At 46.0% G+C, this 23,268-nt stretch overlaps 1 protein-coding gene across 1 annotated transcript; it reads right to left on the bottom strand.

The window, feature by feature from the left end:
* Nucleotides 1-9,923: 9,923 nt before the first annotated feature.
* Nucleotides 9,924-19,849, bottom strand: CKAP4 (cytoskeleton associated protein 4). The gene is made up of 2 exons (XM_062011544.1): nucleotides 19,399-19,849; nucleotides 9,924-12,948 (listed from the first exon to the last, which is right to left on the bottom strand). The coding sequence occupies exons 1-2, from the start codon at nucleotides 19,756-19,758 to the stop codon at nucleotides 11,617-11,619; spliced, it is 1,692 nt and encodes a 563-aa protein (XP_061867528.1). The 5' UTR covers nucleotides 19,759-19,849; the 3' UTR covers nucleotides 9,924-11,616.
* Nucleotides 19,850-23,268: the final 3,419 nt, after the last annotated feature.

Here is a 23,268-nt window from a genome sequence, read left to right on the forward strand (position 1 = left end):
AGGGTGATGGGGCACTAGAATGTGCTACCCAGATGGGTTGTGGAGTCTCCTTCTCTGGAGACTTTCAAAACCTACCTGAACAAGTTCCTGTATGACCTACTCTAGAAAGTCTTAGTCTGGCAGGGGGGTTGGACTACTTGATCTTTCAAAGTCCCTTCCAACTCTTAAGATTCTATGAATATATCCCATCTGAATATTCACAGCATCTGTAAATGATGTGATCTCTTCAGTCGCTACAGAAAACTAGGTCAATGGAACCAAACCTCCCAATGGGAGGTTCCCAAATGGGAAATTCTGACTCAGTTTGAGAATACTTTGGAATTTGGGACAGCAGGTGGCAGTTAATCAAGATGTTTATCTCAAAGTTGGGCTCTACCAGACCTGTTCTACACAACATCTCAAGTAATACAAGTTCTTGACTGATTATGGAATTCTTTTAATTTTTAAGAACATTTACTCTGCCAGAGTGATGAGGAGGCACTCTTATGTCTCAGCTTACCAAGCTGCAGAAACAGAGGCTTCAGCATTACCTCTCATCCTAAGGGCACCACAGTCTTCTTTTGCCCTTTGCTGCTGGAGCAGCACATAAAAGTGACCAGGCAGCTGTAAAGCTCTGCACCCTGCTGAACATGGGTGTTCTGGGAAGGTCTTTCACACAGCTGCTTGCTCACATTGAGACATTTAGTTAAGTCTTCATAAGTTCTTGTTTGTAAGCATGCAAGAGTTTCTTTCATAAGTACAAAAACTACTTTAAAATGGTTTGATTTTGACTTTGAAAATAATAAATCGAGTTGAACTGCCTTGAAAAACTGTGTTTGTTTGTCTGTAATAAATGCTCCTAGTGAAAAAAATGGGAGAAGGCAAGGAAAGAACAGATAAAACCCACAGTTCCCTACCAAGGGTTAATACAAGGTAGAGCAATATTGTGGTGGAAGCACAGGAAGCTGTAAGATTCTCCACAAGATCAGGGTTCATGAAAGAAAAAAGTTGTTTTGAATAAAGTTATGGGTGGAACCTGCATTAGAGATCTGCCAAAACATCCAACCTTTTTCCTTGATAACTACAAAGGACGCTCAAAAATACAGCTAGACAGAGGTTTCCTTGCCAGAAATGTGTATATAATGTCTAAAATCAAAATGTACAACGAAGAATTTCCACCACACCTTACATGAGGATGTTATTTTTGAAAACAGGTCAATTGGTGGTCTTTGGTCTTTCACTGAATCTTTCCCCAGAGTGAATTTTCCTTGCTCTACCTTACTGTAGTGGAAGCAATGTGCAAAAAGGATTTCTCACTTGTTAAAAGCATTTCAGCAAGCCCATTGATAAGGAATGCCTGGGACTTAAATACAGTGACAACGTGGAACAGAGGGAGACGTAACAAGGCAACTTACAATTTAAAAAAAAAAGGTAATTACCAACATGTGTAAAGCATAAGGCAAGAAAAAGAAAACAGGGGAAGAATGGCAAGGATCCTGTGGCAAAGTGACCAGTGGTGAGCTGTCAGGCCCACAGCCACAGAATGAGGCCTCCAGCATTTGTTGCTCACTGGAAGTCATTTTTCAAGTCAAGGAGCAATACTTCTCCAACATAAATGAAAAATTCCAGTCAGCAGAGGGTAACTGAAGCCCTCTTAAAACAAAAGTATCATTGAAGAGGGACTAATAAATCAACTAGTGACTAGATTTTTTTCATTTGGAGTGGAGAACTCTTCTCTCATCATGTCCCTATGTCAAGCCCATCTCTGTGGTATTAATGAGCACTTCAGGGCGTGTTTATCTTTGCTCAGTACAAACTTCAGAGGGATGTATGCACTTTGAATTGGAGCTAGGAGTTTTGACTGTGCTGGTAGAAGAGTTAGCTGCTAGCCTGAGCCCCCAAGCCCCCTTTGCCAGTATAAACCCATAGTCAATTTCTACTTCTGCTTGCTGTTTGCAGACTGGAAAGGAGTAAAGGAAAGGACCTCCTCTGGGCTCCTCTGCCCAAGTGCACGCTACGCCACATTCCTGAAGACGAGCTGTTTTTTTCCAAATGGTTTAGGCATGAATGAAGTTTGGGCTCACACTCAAGATACAGTATAGCTGCATCCTCTGAAACTCCCTTACCATTTGCAGGCAACATTATTGGGGTCAGCTGTATTCACTGTAGAACATGGCAATGTGAATTTGCTTGTTGCATTCACGATTCCTTTTTGCAGGAATGAAGTGCAGATCACTAGCCTCAGCCATCATCTTGAGAGAATCCTGACTTGAAACTTCATCCAGGAAAGGCTAAAATCAGGGCTGTTTTAACCACCTGGATGCTTCTAAATACTTCAGACAAAAAATGAACTTCACTTGCTACAGCACATCTTGTCTCAGTTCACTTTGCTTTTGGCAACACACACACACAAAAGCACATCTAGTCCTGAACTTGGATTGTGCAGTGAAGATTGTAAGCACTTGTCATTGCTCCTCAAGCACAGGATAAGTTTTTGTTACAGTGACGGGAGAGAAATTGAAAGGAATGATAAACAGCACTCCAAAACTCTCTTTTTAATAAACATGATTCTTTTTATAGTTCAAATACTTTCACAAACAGGGATTTAGCTTGGTGCAGCCATTTCAAACAGCATCTCTGTCACTGAATTAATTTTACAGTCAAAGCAGTAAATTCTACCAGTTCTAATGAATATGAAACAAAAAACCTGAAGAGCTGAAGCTGAAGAGCTTTGTAAGGGCAAATGATGACAAATTAGGATCTGAACAAAAGACAATGTAGTGAGACTCTTGTATAGATTATGCCTTTGCTCCAATTGTTTGAGGTTTGAGGACAGACGTCCCCATGAGCTGTGCTGAGTAGCAAGTTAATATATTAACAGACAGACATTAATATGAGACACATACTTCTCTGCCAAAAGTATTTGCAGAGCTTCCACTACAACAGCAAGATTATATGTGAGCAGTGATCCCCCAAATCACAACCAAAACTATTTTTGAGGGCTGTATTTAATAAATAATATCACTATCTATTGCCAACTGCATTGTAAGTATTCTCTGTCCATACTGAAAGAATGGATGGAAGAAATAGAAAATTCTTTGCCACGGGAGTGATATAAAAGTGAAATAACTAATAAAGCTCCCCAAACCGTGTAAAATATGCAATGAGGTTGGAGGCTAGAAAGCAGTACTATCTGTTCTATTTGGTCCTTTTGCTTTGTAACTGAATTCTTCACCTTCCCCTATCCCTGTCCCCCATACAACTCATCCAATTACTATGGAAATCGACAGAGAAAGCTCTATCCATGTCTGTGGGCTTCAGATTGTACCACGTGGAAGATGTGATCCCACAGAAGACAAAGTGCAGAAACATCTAAGAGTTAACACTAAAAAACTAGTTGCCACTTGCCACATAGACTGTGATCTCTCTGCTGTGTGACATAGTGCTTTAGCACACGTCATCTTTTTCCCTCTGCTCTGGTTAGTAAGCTCCTCTGGGCAGGTAGTCTGTCGTGTGACTACAGAGGAGGGAGGAAACAGTGGCACAGAGGACAAATAGTAGCCTGCACCCTCGCATCCGACAGCTCCACAGCTGATTTCCTCACATTGTTACAGGATGACCCAGCAGTGCATTTGTGATAACATACTCTGAAGGTTCTAAGATGTCCTGGCCCCACTTAACCCAAGGAAGTTCCCCTGAACCCAAAGAAGGCCATGAGGAGTCATACTGCTGTCTCTGGAGCTGCTGCAGCTTTAAAAGCCCCATGACTTAAGAAGTACGGGGCTTTCTCCTGTCACTGACCTGCAGTCACTGGAAGGCTGTGACATTCTTCTGAGATGCTGTAATGCAGTTTGATCACTGAATGCGTGCAAGTACTGAAGTATTTTTCCTGGGTCTAAAAGGTTATTATCACCTCAGTTAATTATCTGTAAAGATTTAGACTCCAGCAAATGTTAATTATCCTTCCACCAATCTCACATTCACAAAAGCTTAGTAGGGCTATTTTTAGGAATACAAAGATCTCCTTTCTGAACAGAAAAGCTGCTCTTTTTCTTGCATATCTTATTTGTAAATGTTAAGCACAACAGACAGAACTGAGTTTCTTTTCATTCTCTTAGAAACCATCCTAAGAATGTGGATTACTTAATTAAGTTGCTAAGAACAATACCATCTTCAGACCTGAATGTATGATGTTAGAAATCTGGTATGGGGATGAGACAAATAGTATCAGAATGGGGTGCCTGAAGTCCACATTTAATCCTACAAAATATGCCACTGGGAGAGGGGTTTGGTGCCCAGAACATTCCAACAGACAGGTGCCTAAATAAGTCTTGTCATTCAGTGCCTGTTAGGATAGGGTCCAAACCTCTGGGTGATGACATTGTACCCATGATGTAAGAATAACAACAGCTTCATTCACTCAGGGTGCCACATTCAGATCACTCGACATCCCTTTTGTTTCCAGCTCTGAGGGCTGTGCTGGGATCTCTGAAGGCATCATCTGAGTGTGTACCAGTATAGCTGCTCTGTCTGATACTCCAGGTAGCTGGAAACAATAGCATTGAGAAAGCTGACCCTCAGGTGTTTACTCTGGAGCTTAATGATGTGCATTGGGCTGCCTGTACTGTTAATATTTGCAATCTTTTGAACAAAAATAGATAGTAAATATGCCTTAAGGCATAGACTGCTTCCCCAACACCATAAACCATAGCTGTTTAAACCACTAATCGTACAAACCAGTATTATCTCCTTTGACAGTGTTCTTATGCTGCTGTGTGGAGACTCTCAGAAGGAGACTTCAAAAAGGAAAGGCTCACTCAGCATGTGAAGATCTGATAGGTATCACATATTTTGATAAACAGCTCTGGTGCACTTGAAGGGAAGGAGAGGGTATTTGGAGCTTTAGGTACTGGAAATCGTTGTTGGGTATATTATATGTGTTTTGCGTGGCTTTGGGCAAAGTGCTTTGGCCTTGATTTTGTACCAGGAAAGGAAAAGGGAGTGTAGCTACTGACTTCAGCGGGATCTGGATCAAGATCCTTGTTGCTTCTTAATTTTTAAGTTTCCCATCTGGTTGGAAATTTTCCTTTAAAACCTCCCAGTTTTCCATTGACAGACTCGGAGGCCTCTGCAGTCATCCTAGCAAGGCTTCCCAGGCTGTGCAGTTCAGAGGTAGCCTGCTGCCCTCCCCAGGTCTCTGCCTCCCAGGCAGACCACCTTGCAGCTTGGATCCCACTCCCTTGTGCAGGGCATTTTGAGTTTCCAGGGCAGGAAATACTTGGTGGTAAGGTTTTTTTGGCCTGTGCAACACCCAAGTGTGAACTATCCAAACACGCTCTGGAAACCGCTATGGTTTGGGTTTTTAACCTGCCACTAACAACAATGTCAACTCCTTTCTTGCAGTGCTCTATCTAAACTGGGGGCTCCACTGTGGCTGTTGTCTCAAGCCCTGTTTTTGCTTATGGCTTCATAGTAATAGTGTAAATCAAATAATATTTATACATCATATTCTGTGTCCCTCTGACATGGAATTTTGGTCAAAAGGGAGGGGAAAAAGACCCCTAAACACATTATCAGACCTTCATTTGAAAGTTAGTGTTTAAAAAAAATAGAGTTTTAAATAACCCTGATTCTCTCTCCACTTGTTATGTTTTCCATCCTTACTCATAACTGTAGGACACTATCCCAACCCCAACCTAAGCAGTATTGACAGGAAAGGATTATCCACAGGAATGTGACATATTTACATCTAGAGAATGCCAAAGGAAAATCTTTCAGAGCGGAACAAAGCCAGCCTTATTTGAACTAGTTTCCTCTAGAATGGACATCAGGGTGGAGCACGGGAATTAACTGCATAGTAAGTATTTCATTAAAACTATTTCTTTATTTTTTTTCTATACAGGATATTTAGTAAAATGAGAAATTGCTTCTTTGGCTTTTATTCCTCTCACAGTGAAATTGGAATCGCTTGAGAAAAGATTTGCCCCCCCAATGCTAAGCCCAGCATCCAGATAGCATGACTTGTAAAAGATTTTGTGATGTACTATTATTATTATACCCATAGCAGCCAAAGGAACACCTGCTCCTTAAGCTCCAATATAAAAAAAGCAGAGTTCAGGGATCTCTTTGTCTGAGGTCTAGCAGGCTACAGCTGTGATGCTGCATTAACTCTGAATAGCTCTGGGATTTAGCATTTGCATTATAAATGCAGAAGTCATCGAGCTCTGCTCTTATAAAGGACTTTCTGAGTTCCCTTTCTCAGTGCATGAGCAAGCATTGACTCCTGAGAAGGTACATATTGGGAACTTGCAATATATTGTGTCTTAGAGATTCTAGAGAGATTTTGCTATGTGAGCCAAGCAGAAAATACATTTTTTGCTTTGGTGTCCATGGCAGAATTGCTCTTGGAGCATCCTTGGTTGGTGTTAGATCAAATGGGTTATTAGGAAAAGGAATTTGTATGCTGTCTGACTGTCTCATGCCAGGATTTATAAGTAACTGTTGATGCAGTCCTGCATGTAAATGTTCTGGATATGCATCCCTGACATCGGTGGATATCTGCTTGTGGTTGAAAGAAGATGACAATGACTGAAACCGCAGGATCACAGAATAGTAGGGGTTGGAAGGGATCTTTAGAGATCATCCAGTCCAACCCCCTGCTAAAGCACGTCCAGCTCCATCAGGTCACATGCAAACAAGTCCAGGCAGGTTTGGAAACCTCCGGAGAGAAGACTCCACACCCTCCCTGGGCAGCCTGTGCTACAGAAAAAATAGTGTCAGCTCATCAAATGCACACATGAAGGGCAGGGCAGCAGCAGCATATGAGCAGTCAGAGGACCAACAGGGATTAGCATCTCACTGTGCTAAATATCATATACAGCTGATAGTAAAATGAAACCCAAGCAGCCACAGCTTCTCCCTCCCTAAACATCTATAGACCATGCAGATGATGGCATGACCAGAGAACACTTATTAGCAAAATGGCTTAAATTGGGCCAAATAAGTAGCAGTTCCTTGTAGAATCAGCCCTGCACGAAACAAAGGGGTTTTTTTCAGGGGGATGATACCCCGTAAGGAGAGTACTAAGCAGAGCACATGAGCGACTGCTGCTGCTGCGGGACGCGGGGAAGGGATGCGGGGGGGAGAGGAGCAGCGACCTGGCGCCTTGCTAACAGGAGGCGTTAGGCCGGCCGCTTTGCCGGCCCCGCCGAGGGAAGGACTGCCGGCGGGGCGGACGGACGGGCAGAAACACGGACGGACTGATGGGCATGCAGGCGCCCGCCCCGTCGTGCCGCGCCGCTGCCACCGGGGGGCGCCCGCCGCCGCCCCGTCCCGCTGCCTTCATCCCCGCCTCCGCTTTCCCTTAAACCCCAACAGGCCCCATCGCTCAGTCTTTTCAATCGCAGAACGTTTCACCTCCTGTTATCATCACCATTTTCTTCTTCGACAGTGTCTGCAGCTCAGGCGCCCCTTTCTTTGAGTGCTGCAAGCTGGACAGAGGTTGTCTGGAGGCCCCACGCTGGGTGTTCTTTCCAGGCTGTTGTGGTGTTTCTGAGGTACATCTCAGGAAGCCTTTCTTCCTGCAGTCTTTCATCTTCTCTGCAGCTTTGTTTGCATTACCAGATGAGTTATGTCAAATAAGATGGTAAGAAGATTAAATCACTAATCCATGTTCTAATAAAACCTCTGTCACACACATTTAGGCCACTAGAAATGGCTTGCTGTTACAGAATCAGAGAATCAAAGAGTGGTAGGGGTTGGAAGGGACTTCTAGAGATCTTCCAGTCCAACCCCCTGCTAAAGCAAGTTCACCTCAACTGGGTCACATAGGAACGTGCCCAGGTGAGTTTGGAAACTTCCTGAGAAGGAGACTCCACACCCTCCCTGGGCAGCCTGTGCCAGGGCTCCCTCATCCTCAGTTTTTTCTTGTCTTTAAGTGGAACTTTTTGTGTTCCAGCTTATGTCCATTGTCCCTTTTCCTGTCACTGGACACTACAGTCAGAAGTGTCACCCCTATCCTCCTGAAATCCACCCTTTAGATACTTACAAGTGTTGATGAGGTGCTTCTTCAGTCTTCTCTTTTCTAGGCTAAACAGCCCCAGGTCCTGTAGCCTTCGCTCAAAAGAAAGATGTTGCAGTCCCCTGAGGTTACAGAAGCTGCACTGGGGGAAGTCCCTGCAGCAGCACAAGATTTTTCTCACGTTTCTCAGTGTGGCTATTTGGGCAAGTCCTTTCAAGTGTGATCAAGTCCACAGTGCCTCAGCGTAATAGTTTCTCCATTTATCAGACAGGGGCTGAAGATGAAGACAAATGTTAATGAACTGTGGACTTGGGGGAGGTTACAGTCAGTTCATCACAGATAGTTTTTGCTGCTGCTTCCTCCTCAAGAGGACTCCTCACACTTCCCACTGTTACAGTGTGAGGTCACTCCCATGGAAGAGTCTTCCATGAACTTCTCAAATGTGGGTCCTTCTCACAGGATGCAGTTCTTTATGAACTGCTCCCATGTGAGTCCCTTCCACGGGGTGTGGGTACAGTCCTTCAGGAACAGACTGCTCCAGCGTGGGTTTCCCACAGGGTCACAGCCTCTTTGAGAAACCCACATCCTCCAGTGTGGGGTCCTCCCAAGGCTGCAGGTGGATCTCTGCTTCCTCGGGGCCTCCATGGCTGCAGGGACGGGGGCAGGGCCTCAATATGGGCTACACCACAGGCTGCAGGGCAACTTCTGCTTCAGCACCTGGAGCATCTCCTCTCATCCTTCTTTGCTGACCTTGGTGGCTGCAGAGTTGTTGCTCTTGTCCTCACTCCTCTCTCCAGTTGCAGTTTGATCCTGTGCAGTAACATTTTTAATCTCAAATACGTAATCCCAGAGGCACTACCAGCCTTGCTGATGGGTTTGGCCTCCACCAGAAGCAGGTCCATCTGAAGCTGGGTGGCATTGGCCCTGTCAGACACAAGAAGCTTCGGCCAGCTTCTCCCAGAAGCTACCTCTGTAGCCCCCCACTACCAAAACTTGGCCGTGCAAACTCAATACACAGCAATATAGTTACATTTTCTTCTGATTAGTTGGTACAGGATTTGGATTTGAATTTGTGTTGGAAACAGTGTTGATAACACAAGGATGTTTTGTTTTTACTGAGCAGGGCTGGCACAGCATCAAGGCCTTTTCTGCTACTCATCCTGCTCTGCCACCAAGTGGGCTGGGAGGCACAAGAAGCTGGGAGAGAGCACGGCCAGGACAGCTGACTTGAACTAGCCAAAGGGCTATTCCATACCACAGAATGCTGTAGAACTGGAGGGAGTTGGCAGGGAAACATGGAACACTGCTCAGGCAACAGTCAGTTGGTGGTATGCAGTTGCATTGTGCATCATTTGGGTTTTTTTCCTCCAGTTTTATTTCTCTCTTTTTTTAATATGTTCCCTTAATTTGCAATGATTCTGTTTTTAGTATTATATTTTATTTTAGTTAGTAAACTCTTCTTACCTCAACCCACAAGTTGCAGGTTTTTTTTCCTGACTATGCTCCCCATCCAACTAGGTGGGAGGAGTATGCAAATGACTACCTGGTGCTTAGTTGCTGGCTGGGGTTAAACCATGACAGGAGAATTGTTACTGAAATAAATAATTTCAATAAGTTCCCATAAAAATTAAGTTGCCAGAAGTGTAACTAATAATTATTTCTTTAATCTCTGAAATCATATATGGCCCAGCTGCAGTTCTTTTCACTGAGAGGGTTGTTAAACATTGGAACAGGCTGCCCAGGGAGGTGGTGGAGTCCCCATCCCTGTAGATATTGAAAAGATGCATAGGTGAGGTGCTGAGAGATTCAGTTTAGTTTAGTGATGGGCTTGGCAGTGTGAGGTTAGTGGTTGGACTCGATGATCTTAAAGGTCTTTTCCAACTGTAATGATTCTATGATTAAGTAAGCAGCCATCAAAAAAAGGTGCAAAGAATATTCCAAATGTTTATTATGTATTAAAAATACCGCAAGTAAGCCATACAGTTCGTTTCACAGTAACCTAAACAACATTGTTCAAGAACTCGAGAAGTCAACAAAGAACAGTGCAGTTCTAACAGTGACAAGTTACCTTAATGCCGTGGGTCTCTCTTTCTTGGCCAGAAATTCTTCACCATTTACAGAGGGAACAACACTAGATATGATTCGGTATCTTATTTACCTAGAGCTCCTTTTCACCTGTGCTGTTCCCACAAGAACACAACTTCTGGGAGGTGATGTTTCTAAGGATTTTTTCTAACGTAGCCATGGATCCAGCTAGTGCAGGCTGACGTGGGCATGATGCCCACCACCTATTTCCAAGGTATCCATACACAGACTCCTTCAACAAATCTTTGGATACACTCAAAAGTAAACTTGAAAAGGAAGGATATTAGAAATCTGTTCCAGAAAAACAGAAAACCAATAAAGCTCCATGAGAAAGTGGGTTTTAAATTAGCATCTAGAGAATTACAACACTTTCTCCTCGCTCTCAGCCAGTTCCTAGAAGGTCCTTCGCTACCAATGCCCCAGGAAGACACCCAGTGACAACAATGGTGACAAGAATCAGGCACCAAGTCCAGAATACATAACAAGAGTTCAGGTCACTGCCAGCTGTCTCAAAACTCGGAAATGTATACACTCTAGAAGCAATTCTGCTGATTTCATGGTGATTTTCCCCCTTGTGTGTTTTGGAGTGTACTATTATCATTAGCATGCTTGCTATACATGAAACACGAGAGGTGCAATTTTAGTCCTTCTCTTTCCTCATTCAAATGTAATCATTTTCACAGAAGATCCTGTATCACAGAGAAATTCAGCCTCCCCTGGACACGGCCTCATCATGTTAACAGTCCAAAAATGACAAAAATACTACTGTCCCATCTTGAAATTAATCCCATCCTTCAGATGCCCCTTCTAAGCATTGATCTTCTGCACCAGCAGCTGAAGGTGCTGGCAAAGAAGCCTGAGAGTACAAAGAATGAATCTCTCCAGCCACGTGGTGGAACACCTCTCTTGGGTCTTAGCCCCAAGCAACGCCACTCACAGAAATGCTCTACAGCTCAGCTGACACCTGGTAAACTGGCCACGTGGCTGAATCTCAAACTACAGGAACAGATGAGCTGCTTCAAACCTGGTCCAAACTTATTTTTACCAGTCTCAGAGTTTACGAAAGAGGTGTAAGTTTTGTTTAAATCAAAACATACCAGTAAAATTCTCAGTGTATTTTTAGTACCAGAAGAGCTGTAGCCTTTCTGTGTGGGACATCTAGTGTCAGTGTCAAACAGCCTCATGCCATTAAACATGTGCCCATGCTAACGAGGCTGTAGTGCCTTAGTTACACCACTACAGTTACAGTGGTACAACTTTATACAGAAGATGAGCTCTTAAAAATCTCTATCTTCAACTAAACCCATGTTTTCTTAAAGAAAAAGGGGGCTTTATTTAAGAAAAAAAAACCACAAAGAAAACCCCAACTCACTACACAAAAGAGAAATAAAGGAAATAAGCAGAACTGTCTCTAGTTTTAAAGTATTCTTACTCTCTTTGGAGGTATCAAATTGCTTTTAAAAAGAGTAAAAAAAATAGGCATACAAAAGCTATTCTCCTTAATCCATTATTTGCACAAGGAGCACCGCTGCCTAAACTTTTTCATGTATTTTTTCTACTTTCACAAACAACCTTTCCAGATCATTCCTTAGGTCATCTATTGAGCTCTTCACAGACTCCAAGTTGTTCTCATTATTTTCAATTTTAACCGAGTAGGCAACTAAACTATCCACTGCAGTTCTTATCATTTTCAAATCAGAATCCACCTGGCTGACAGAAGATCTCAGTTCATCTACAGAACCTTCCACAGAAGAAAATTTTTCAAGGTAGCCTTGAGAATGTGGTTGACCCGTCTGAACATTTCCTTGATCCAGCAGAGTACTAATTTGCTTCTGGACATCCTGAAGAGCATCAGAGGATGGCAGGTCACTGATGCTTCTCCTCAAGTCCTCTACATCATTGTACAGCGAGGTCTGTGACTCACCAAGATTCTTCACAATGTCTGTCACTGAAGTTATGTCCATATCCGAGATCCCCTGAAGAGTGGTAATGCTTTGTTCCAGGCTACTGAGCTTATTATTGTATTCTGCCTCCTTAGAAAGGAAAGATTGCAACTTTTCACTGTTTTGAGAAGCAACAGAAGTAAGAGACTCCAGGCTGTCTTCTATGTGCCTCAATCGAGACTCCAGGTCTTCGCTGTTCTTCCCGAAAGTTTCTAACGCTTTTCTGAAGAGGTCATTTTCTTCCCATTTGTTGAGGTCGGCTTTGACTTGCAGTAAATCTTCATCGAGTCTTTTAATGTCACTGGGGAGCTGCATAATAGAATCCTCAGCTCTCAGAACTTTCTCTTGTAAAGCTTTCAGTGAAAGATGTTCAGTGTCCGCAGCCTCTTTGAATTTCTCATGTTCTTGTTTGAGGTTCACTAGCTCTTTCACTTCAGTATACACATCAGACTCCATGGAGTCTATTGTACTCTTCAAGGTCTCTATGTCCATTTCTTTGGTTTTCATGAATGCTTGCATCTCATCAAAAGCATCTTTTAGCACCTTAATTTCATGTTTATACACATCTCTGTCTCCTAGTGAATCAACCTTTGCTTTCATATTGTTGATTTCATCCTGGCTCCTCTGCTGGACTTCAGTGAATAAAGCAATGTTATCATTTATAGACTTGGTTAGCTCTGTTAGTCTCTCTTCCACTGTGTTTTCCAGAGATGTGAAGTCCCGTTCCCTTGCATCCTTCACCATGTGGATGCCGTCAGACAAGTCTTTCAAAATTTCATTTTGCAGCTTCTGAAGCACTTCACTGATCCGGTTTATTTCACTCTCTCCTTGTTTAACAGCCTTCTCAGTAACTTCCTGCTTCTGCTGCGCAATTTTCATCATGGATTCAAACTCTCCAAATGTGGCTTGAAGGGAACGCACCTAGAAGAGAAATCCACATGGTTAATACGTACAATTTCATCCTTACCCACGTCCTTAGCCTTTGTGTCTAAGATCCTTAAGACATTTGTTACTAAACGATCACCATGCAATCCATCACATCCCTACCTGAGGCGACCTTTTGGCATGGAGACACAGGAGGCAGAAAAAGCCCTGCATCTAGAATCTTACAGCTCTACAGATACACACGTCTTCTGATGAGGATCCTTGGCCTGACTGACCTGTCACAGATGATCCAGGAAATCTGTGGCAGTGAAAATCAAACTCAAGTCTCCCGAGTTTGCATCTGGACCACTTCCTGAACATGAAAGAAGTTTTGAAGTAGGCCAGAAAGAATAACAGGAAAGGTTAAGGGGAAAGGTGAACTGGGAATGGCTGAGGAATGGGAGTAGTAATCTGACATTTTACTGCTCCTAGACACCAATGGAGATGCAGATTTTCCTTGTTAACTATTTAAAGAACACAGAAAGGCCATCATATTCTAAATGCTTAGTACCTCATTATTCACACGCATGCATAAACCCACATGCTCTTAGTAAACAGGGGCATGTGCATGTACACAGGTAGAGCATAAAGCCATAGCAGCTGCCAAGGGGTCTGATTTGTGTCTCTCTCAGGTTAATACTCACAGAAAGTTGCTACCACTGTATCAAGTATGCTATCTATGTTCCCAGTTTCAAAGGCTACAGATGGTTTTAGCAGCAGCAAGAAGGAGAACGTCAAGGAGTGAGTGGCTGCCACATTGACTTAGTCCCACATTTAAAGGTAAGACCCAGGCACACCATCAGGAAAGGACACGTTACTCCGAGTATAAGCCTCAAGCCTCTGGAGAAATCTTTTTGTGCGTGTGTGGGTGGTATTTTTTTAAACTTTGTAAAGCAATGTAAGAACTCCCATTGGCTGCAACAGGAATCCATCACGCAGAAAATACCTCAAGGCTTTGGCAGGATGGCAAGTGCTGAGTAATGCATGTCGCCTTGCCTCATGATACTGCCTATGTCTCAGGGGTATAATAATCAGCCGTGGCACAAGGGCTGCCATGTTTACTGATTAGATACACAGCTTGAGGAGTGGTTTTATTTTATAAATAGAAGGAAGTTTATTTTATGTGTTCTTAGAAAGAAATTTACAGAGCTTCTATTTATTTTCTTCTTAACTGAAGGAAGCTGTAGCAATTCCCAGTTATTTTCAAAATAACTAATAGACTTACTAATTAGAAATTATTTGTATTTTTGAAAGTCTAAATCCCTGGCCAAATCACCCTTGGTTTTCATGGAAGTCTACACTGTGTATAAGGATCATTGGGTCTGACTGTGAGACTTGCCCTCACTCCAAAATACCTCTGCAGTTTGAAGAACAGCCATAAAGATGACTTCTTTTCCCCTTTCCTCTGTAAAAGAGGTTTGGAATGACTTTATGTTGCTTATACTTGTATTATCTATTGCTCACATATGAAACTAGAAATGAGCTAAGAGACTGAGAGGGAAGCAGGGAATACTGACAGGGCACCCACCATCACACTAACTTACCAAGCTCATTTTCACAGAATTACAGAATCTTAAGGGTTGGAAGGGATCTTGAAAGATCATCTTCCTCTAAGTCTTAGCTGTCATTCATTCTGATTTTTTTTTCCAGAGAGCTTCTTCTGTATCACTACAAACGGACTTCAGAAATCTGAAAGGAGGGCACAAGAAAGTCCTCCTCCCTCTCTTAGGACAGAATTTATTTTCTTTGACGCATTCCAAACAAGTCACCAAATTCCTATTAGCTGTCAGCTACCTTCAATTGTTAGTCTGAGCAAAGGCATCAGAAATGGCCAGGAGAACTCTCCAGAGGGCAAGAAGGTGTCTGCTATTACACATTTGACAGAGATGGATGTCATCCCTCCACAGCAGTACTGTCTATCTGCTCTTCCACTGCATTTTGGCAATGCTCGTGTTGTAACTTGAAGCTACTCTCCCATACTTTCATCTAGGCCAGCCCTTTACAGATCAGAGTACTCAAACATCATAAAGTGAAATGAAGTCTTCAAATTAGACCAGATTCTAAACTGATCTGTCCTAACCAAAAGCCACCAGAGTGCAAAGAAAATATCTTGCAGAAGAAGGGTAAAACAACTTCAGTGCAGTAGCTCATACTCACTACTTGGCTTTGTGTGTGTGAGAGTTTGACTGTTTGGTTATCATGGGTTTGTGTGGAGTCGCTCTTTGCTTGGTAACTGGGAGAGGAGGCTGCGGTGCTGGTCCCAGTAAGCAGTTCTCAAAACATCCCCCAGCTCTGAGGTGGACCCACCTCCAGCCTGGCTGGGCCAATATGGCACCTCTGCCATCACTATTTAAGGATGGAAACCTGCAGCTGAAGAGGTGGAGGAGTGGGACAAGACGGAGGCAACCATGAGGAATCCACAGTCAGAGGAGGAGAAAGGAAGGAGGAGTGCTGAACTAGAGACCCCTCTGCAACCTGTGGTGAGCACACAGGCTGTGCCCCTGCAATCCATAGAGGGCAATGGCAGGACTGAGAGCCACCAGCAGCTCCAAGTGAATGCGCTCAGATGGGCAAGAGACTGTGTGAGGAGGTGGCCATGGCGTAGATCGTGCTGGAGAGCCACAGAGACCCACGAGAGAAGTGGAGAGGAGCTGCAGCCCTTGGGATGAACGCACATCAGAGTGGACCATGCAGGGCTGCCCAGCCTGTGAAGGACCCCATGATGGAACAGGGAGGGCTGAAGAGGAGCTCACCTGCCTTGAGGAGAGACAAGTGGCGTGAGTGTTCTGGTTTAGCAAGGAGCAGCTTTTGTAACAGGGGGAGCGGGTTGCAGTGAAGACCCGGTAAAGAGTTTGCGGACTCCCCAGCTCCTGGGTTCAGACCCACCTCCGGCCCGGCTGGGCCAATCTGGCACCTCTGCCATCACTATTTAGGGGACGGGAATTTGAAATGCGAGGCAGGAGGTGTATGAGTGATACAAGATGGAGGCAACCACGTGGACCCTTCAGCCAGAGAAGGAGGAAGGAAGGTGAAGCAATAGACCAGAGACCCTTCTGCAAGCCGTGGCGAGAATGCAAGCTGTGCCCCTCCAACCTATGGAGATCCGTGGCAGGACTGAGAGCCACCAGCAGCTCCATGTGAGTGAGCCCGGACAGGCGAGGGACTGTGTGGGGAGACGGCCATGGCCCAGGCCGTGTTGGAGAGCCTGCACGCCGCAGAGCAGCCCCACACGAGAGGCAGAGAGGAGCTGCTGCCTTTGGAATAAGTGCGCGTCAGAGCAGCCCGTGCAGGGCTGCCATGCGTGTGAGGTACCCCACGGACTTGCAGGGAGGACTGGTGTGGAGTTCACCTGTCCTGAGGAGGGACAAATGGCAGAAGCTATCAGGAACAGACTAACTGAAACCGCCACTGCCTGCCCCCACCCCCCCGAACCGTTCAGGGGGGGACAAGGTAAAACCACTGGGATCAGGGCTCTGAGCCCAGGAAGAGGGGAGGTGTGGCAAGAAGGTGTTCTTAAAAAGGCTGGTTGGACTCTTCATTGATGTATTACTCTGGGTTGTTTCATTTTGGTTATGTTTTGGGTTTTTCGGGGTATGTTTTAGTTGACGTTGCATTAAATTATTTTTCTGTTTTCTTCCCAAACCGAGTGGCCTGGTCTGTTTTGTCCTGAGCAATTAAGCTCTCCCTGCCCTTGAGCAATTCTCAGCCACTTCGGTACTCGAGGCTAATCGTGGTCTTTGTTCCCTGATGGGCCTAAACCACGACAAGGAGTCATCACAAAAAGCCTGAGTGAAGCCTCCACTCCCTGCCCCTGTAAGCTATTCAGAGGGGAAGGAGATAAAGACACCAGGATCAGGTCTCTGAGCCCAGGAAGGGGGGAGAGGTAGAGGGAAGGTGGTCTGAAAGGGCTCGTTGTGCTCTTCGTCATTGTATCACTCTGTGGTGTTTTGTCTTTGTTATGTTTTGGAGTTTTATGTTTTGGTTTGTGTTGTATTAAATTAATTTCTGTTTTCTTCCCCAAGTTGAGTAGTCTTGTCTGTTTTGCGTCGGATCATTAAGTGGCAACTGAGGCCTCCTTGTGTTTAGGGCTTTCCAAAGGCCCTTGGTACTTAAGGCTGATCATGGTCCTTTGTTCCTAGATGGGCCTAAACCAGGACATTGGTGTTCAATGCTGATAAGGTTTGAAACCATAGCTCTTTAAAAGGTTTAATACCATAAACAGCACATGAATATCTATAGCTGACAACTATGTCTTCTTCAACTGGTCATACTATCCTGTATTTAAACGCCAGATGGCCTTGGCCTCCCTGAGAACTGTGCTAAACTTCCACGTCATTTCCCTTCTCCTCCAATTGCCGATGTATAAAGCAGATGAGTTTATGTAATGCTTACTCCTGATGGGAGCTCTCTAGAGTAAGACACTGAAGTGAAAAGCCAGTTCTGCACAGTATCCTGTGCTGACGGCACTCTGTAAGTACAATGCAGGACCCTGCACTTCTGTAGAGCAATGAAATACAGCCTGGTCTCCTCTCCCTCAAATACATTTTTCTGTAAAGACAACACCAAACCACAGCAAGCGAAGCTCTGAAGGGTTATATCCAAACTCTGTGTGATTTCTTTCCCCTGCCTTCAACCTCTGCACTACTGTATGTATGTCTAAGATCAGCCATCTGCTGTGCACTGGCAAATTTGGAACCAACTATTTATAAACTTGTATCCCAGAAAATGTAACATAGCCCTACAATTTTCTGCAGTGACACAGAGATGGGGAGCAAAAAATTCCTATGTTGGGAAGGGTTTATATACGGCACATACATCTGAGTTCTACATTCGTGCATTGTAATCTTACGTCCTGCATGCCTTGCCATTTCTTCCTTCCTATGAAGAGCCTGTAAGAATTCCTGAAAAACTAGGAAAAACCCTCAGCCCTTGTTCAAATCACAGTATACTCATCAGTGACTAAAACCCCCAAAATTTAAAATCAGCTTCAGAAACAACACTATAGCCCTGAATTTTACAACCCCTTTCCCCTGCCACACATGAGTTTTCCTTTTCCCCACTGTTGTATGGGAGAGGAAACACCAAGGCTGACAGTACAAAATTCCACGTGTGCAGGCTGCTTCCCTTCTGGGAGCACCACAGAACAGGCAGAGAATCTCTGCCAGCATCTGTCCCACTGCCCTGTTCCCCCATTGCTGGCCTGGGCCCAAGCTCGCAGGGAATACAGGGAATCTGCACAGCTCACTGGGCAAAAAGAAATCAAGCTGAGGCAGGAATTTCCTTTTCTTTGATCTGACTCAAGTCATAACTTTACATATTGCTTTACAAACAATTTACCTTCTCCGCAGAGAGATGCTTGATTATATATTGATATGCCTTCACTGACGCCATTTTTTAAAGGTTTTAGGTATCCTAAGACATACGCAGATGGGCAGTGCTGTTTGTGAAACTCTAGCTCAAAGGCAAATTAGGCCCCAGTGTAAAAAAAAGGGGAGGGAAATGTGCATTTCTTTTACTTCACTTGAGCCATGCTCCTTGCCAACAACTTCACATTCCTCCCGGGTCCTCAACTGCTGTGGACACCGCAAGTCTTGCTCCTTTGGCACAGGCAGTGGCAGGAGCATGGACAGCAGGGGATGGCAGGGTATGGAGGGTACGGCAGGAGTGGCATTTCAGGCACAGCCTCTGCACTTGAGTGAAGTTGGCACCGTGTTTGTTTTGTAGATCATGTAGGGATGTCGAGGCAGAATCCTGCCACGTCCGACCGCGCTGCTACACCATCTCCCTTGGTGCGCGCATCTGCCCGCTCGACGTGGTGACAAAGCACAGCCCGTCTGCCACACTCGGGTTTAAATGATTTGGGAGAGTCGAGGATATAAAATTACCGCCAGCAGGCTCTGGAAACTGCAGGTCTGCGCTGTTGCCAACGCGTGAGCGTGCTGGCTGCGTTACATAAAATGGCTTCACGCCCAAGCCCTGGAAGAGCAAATGGGCATAGAGCCGCCTGCGGCCGTCGCTGCGGGCAGCCCTGGGGCCAGTCGCCCGCTTTGCCGCGCCTCGCCCCGCCCCGCCCCGGTCCCCCTGCGCGCCGCTTGCCACGGACTTCTCGCTTTACCGAGGCCACGTTAGCAGGCGCAGGGAAAATCTCGTCACAGGCTCGATTTGTCCCTTTTAACGCCGTGGAAGCATCCTTACGGAGGGAGCGCGGAGGGGGAGGGTACAGGACACGTTTGCTTTCCCGCAAGGCGGGCTATCCGAGAGCTGCGCGAGTACTTAAATATTTAAGAGGTGAACCGCCCCCATCCCCCCTCGGGCAGGGGCGGCTGCCGCCTCCACGGTCCCCGCGGCCCAACCCGCCGTCCCGCCCGCTGCTAGCGCCGCCACCGCCGGGCTGTCCCGCGGGACGTCGGCCCGCCCGCCCCGCCACGGTGCCCGACGCCGCGCTACCTTCTGCACCACGGCGTCCAGGGTGGCGGCCAGCTCCTGCCGCTGCCTGCCGGAGGCCTCTCGCTCCCGGGAGCTCCGCCCGACCTCCTCCCGCAGCTGCCGCACGTACCAACCGGCGGGCAGCGCGATGCCCAGCACCAGCGCGGCGCCCAGCACCAGCCCCCAGCCGCGCCGGGGACCAGCACCGGAGCGGCCCCCCGCACCCCCCGCGCCGGCCCTGCCGCCTCGGCCGTGCGCCGCTGCCGCCGGCTTCTTCGGCGCCGCCTCTTCGGCGCCGCCGGGCTGCGAGCCCCGCTCGTTGTTGGCGGCGGCAGCGGGAGGGCTGCCCCCCTTAGGGCCCCGGTGCTTGGCGGCCGACATGGCGGGACGCCGCCGCCGTCGTGCGTGGAACCGGAGCAGCGGGAGCGAGAGGGAGGGAGGGAGGGATGGAGGGAAGGAGGGAGGGCGGGGGCGTCGGCCCGGGCAGCGCCGCTCTCCCGCCCCGCCCCGGGGAACCGCCACGCACATGAGGACGGCCCCGCGCCTTCCCGCGGGCAGCTGCCACGCACACGGGTTCGACCCTGTCCCGAGCATGGCAGCAGGCCGGGAAAGCGGCGGGCGGGGAAAGCCCCAGCCCTGCCTCGGGCTGACAGACCCGCTCCCGCCCCGGGCCGTGTTGCCCTGCAGCCCGCTGCCCCCAGGCGTCCCTAAGCCCAGCTCCGTCCCGCCTCCCTTTTTATTTTTACTCCTGTATGTAGTTTCGGTGTCGGAGCGTGGCGCGCTCACACTTCATCAACTTCTGTTTTGCTTGGTCGTGATTTCGGCTGAAAAGAGTGGAGCAAGCTCCAGAAGCAAGGCTTGGAGAAAAAGCTATTTCTCCATACACAACCTTCCTGTTTCTAGTACCTCTAGAGCAGAGACTTGGCACCAGGCAGCTCCCTCAGGCGCAGAACAGCTGCCTCAACCGGCAGGAGTGCTTCTGATCTGATGCAAACTCCCACCGGTTCCACCGACTGAGCACACTCGGTAGAGGCTGGGACCTCTGCACCGAAATTCCCCACAGAGCCTTTGTGCTGCCAGGCATGCTCCTTCTCCTCAGCACGTCGACAGGAGTGCGCTCCATCCATCTTCCTGAGCAGCGTGTCCCAGCACAGCACAGGAAAGGCTGTGTAGGCTTTCTCCAGCACCACTGGCTCCAGCTGAGGTTGGCCAAAGTGTGGAGCACAGGCTGTCATTTCATTGTCTTCTTGCTCTCAATTTCTCTCCTGCTTTTAAAGAGGCAGATTAGAGAGAGATGTGAGCAAACTGGTTTGATATGCCAGAAAGGAGGAGGAGAAGAGCAAGGCAAAGAAAAGTAGAGGATCCTTATGCTAGGGAACTAGGTGGGCTAGATGTTGTGAATGATGGCTGGGTGATGGGTTCTCTTTTATATAGGGGAAAGGGGAGGAAAATGTGCTCTACAACTGTGTTTGGATGGAAGGGAGATACCACATGGGAATGACTTCAAAACTTCTTCTAAAAATCCCTCTGATTTCCCAACATTACAAGGAGCTGTTTAAACCCTTTCCAGAAACTGAGCTGTTGTGTCTCAAATTGCTATCAGGCATTTGCTTGGTTGTGGAAACTTGAAAAAATACAACAGAAGTCCCCTTTTCCTGTCTGCCTACTGCTTTGGGACAGACTGCAGGACAGATGATAGAGCAGAAAAAGCATAACTTTCAAAAGTGCACCTTGAATTCATCAGTATTGTGCCTATTTTTTTTGTCATTTAGCCCTAATAGGGTAGGTTCAAAAGGGTTTGGTGTTTCTTTCTTGAAGAACAATGCCACAAAAAGTTCTTGGCAGATGGTTTCTCCCTTGGACAAGTTACTTTTCTGTATTTTAAGGCATTTTTTTCTATCAAAAGTTAATTTTTACAAAGCCTGTGTTAATGTTTGTATCTCATAATATTTGTCCACGTTAAAGATCTGTGTGGGATGAAAGAAAATTTTATTCAATACACAGAGTCAAAGAATGAACCTAATGCTTGAAAACTCTACTGAGGCTTCTGGGCAAAGATCTTACACATGTAGCTTCAGTGTCTCTAAGACATAAAAAAAATGTTAGTATCAACAAGGTCTTTCCAGTTCTACACCTAGGCTGCTGAACTGCTGATGCAAATTCTGTTTTCTTCTTGTGCTTTTATGTTATACTGAAATGCATTTGCTTGCCCAGAGTCATTGCACCAGTAGAAGTCCATTACATTAATGTGCAAGCCACAACTCCTTGCAAGATAAAAGCCTGACGTTCTAATGTATCTGCTTCGCTATTTGATTACAGCAGGAAGTCCAATCAAGTTTTGCCTTGGAAGGCATTTTCTTTCCTCAGTCTTTCCCTTGATTCCCAGTGCTTTTTTAAAAAAGAAAAAATTTAGGTTAAAATAAAATGCAGGTATTCTTCAGAGCCAGTGAATCTTAAACCTAGGCAGGATCACAGCCCGCCAGATCCAGTCCGTTCAATACTTGGGCCGAGGTTTACGATGAACCAAACTGTTTGGTCTGTATATGGAGTTCTAGTCAGTAGCTGCTAGCATGAGTGATGGGAGAAATTACAGTTGTTTGTCTCAGGCATTTTGTCAGCACAATTCTGTCAAATGCACGGACCTGAGGCCAAAAGTCCCCAGCTGGAGAGGATGCTGGAGTGACTGCAGGTTAGGGATACCACAACAGAACTTGGTTAAGTGATTGCCCTGACGCTAACAAGTAGTTGAGAGCTTCCACAGGGTGAAGAAGCTGTCTCAAATACATCTCAAAGGTGTCTGGAGCTGATACAAGGGCAAAGGCTTGCACTGAAACAGATGGTGGACCCTCAGAATACTGTCCTCAGTGTGGTGGGAGCAGAAGTCTTCATCAGTAAACAAGGCACCTACCAAGGCTAGAATAGCAGAGTTTCCACAGTGAACATCTAGCCACAGCCTTAGCTGTCTGATCTAGTTTTGCTGGGCATATTTTCTCCCTAGTAGCTGATGTTTGGGATTTAGTATGAGAATAATCTTGATAACACACTGATGTTTTAGTTGTTGCTAATTAGTGCTTATCCTAAGTAAAGGACTTTTCATTTTCCCATTTTTGTGGTTTAACCTCAGACAGTAACTAAGGCACCACACAGAACGACATTCACTTCCCCTTCTCCAGTGGGATGGGGAGAAGAAACATGGAACCACAAGTAAAACTCATGGGTTGAGATAAGAAGAGTTTTCTAATGAAAATGATATAAAATATAAGAATAACAACAATAACAAAATATAGTAATAATAGTAGTCGTGAAAAGGAATATAACAAAAAAGAGAGAGAAATAAAACCCAGGAAAACAAATAAGAAATAAAAAATCCTCTCAAACAAGTGATGCCCAATGCAATTGCTCAGCACCTGCTGACTGATGCCCAAGCAGTGATCCACCCCTCCCCACCAACTCCCTTTAGTTTATATACTTAGCATGACATTCTAGGGTGACAAGACAAGGGGTAATGGGCACAATTTGGAACACAGGAAGTTCCACTGGAACATGAGAAGAAGCTTCTTTCCTGTGAGGATGTGGGAGCCCTGGCACAGGCTGTTCAGGGAGGTTGTGGAATCTCTTTCTCCAAACCTGTCTGGATGCGTTCCTGTGTGACCTGATCGAGGTGAATCTGCTTTAGCAGGTGTTTGGACTGGGTGATCTCTAGAGGTTCCTTTCAACCCCTACCATTCTAGGATTCTAAGAAAAAGACTGTCCCAGCCAAAACCAGGATACCCATGCTCTGCCAGCAAGGAGGGGCACAAGAAGATGGGAAGGAGCATGGTCAGGACAGCTGACCCAAACTAGCCAAAGGGTTATTCCATACCCTCAAATGTCATGCCCGGTATATAAACT

The sequence above is a fragment of the Colius striatus genome, chromosome 1 (assembly GCF_028858725.1).
Source record: "Colius striatus isolate bColStr4 chromosome 1, bColStr4.1.hap1, whole genome shotgun sequence".
NCBI lineage: Eukaryota > Metazoa > Chordata > Aves > Coliiformes > Coliidae > Colius > Colius striatus.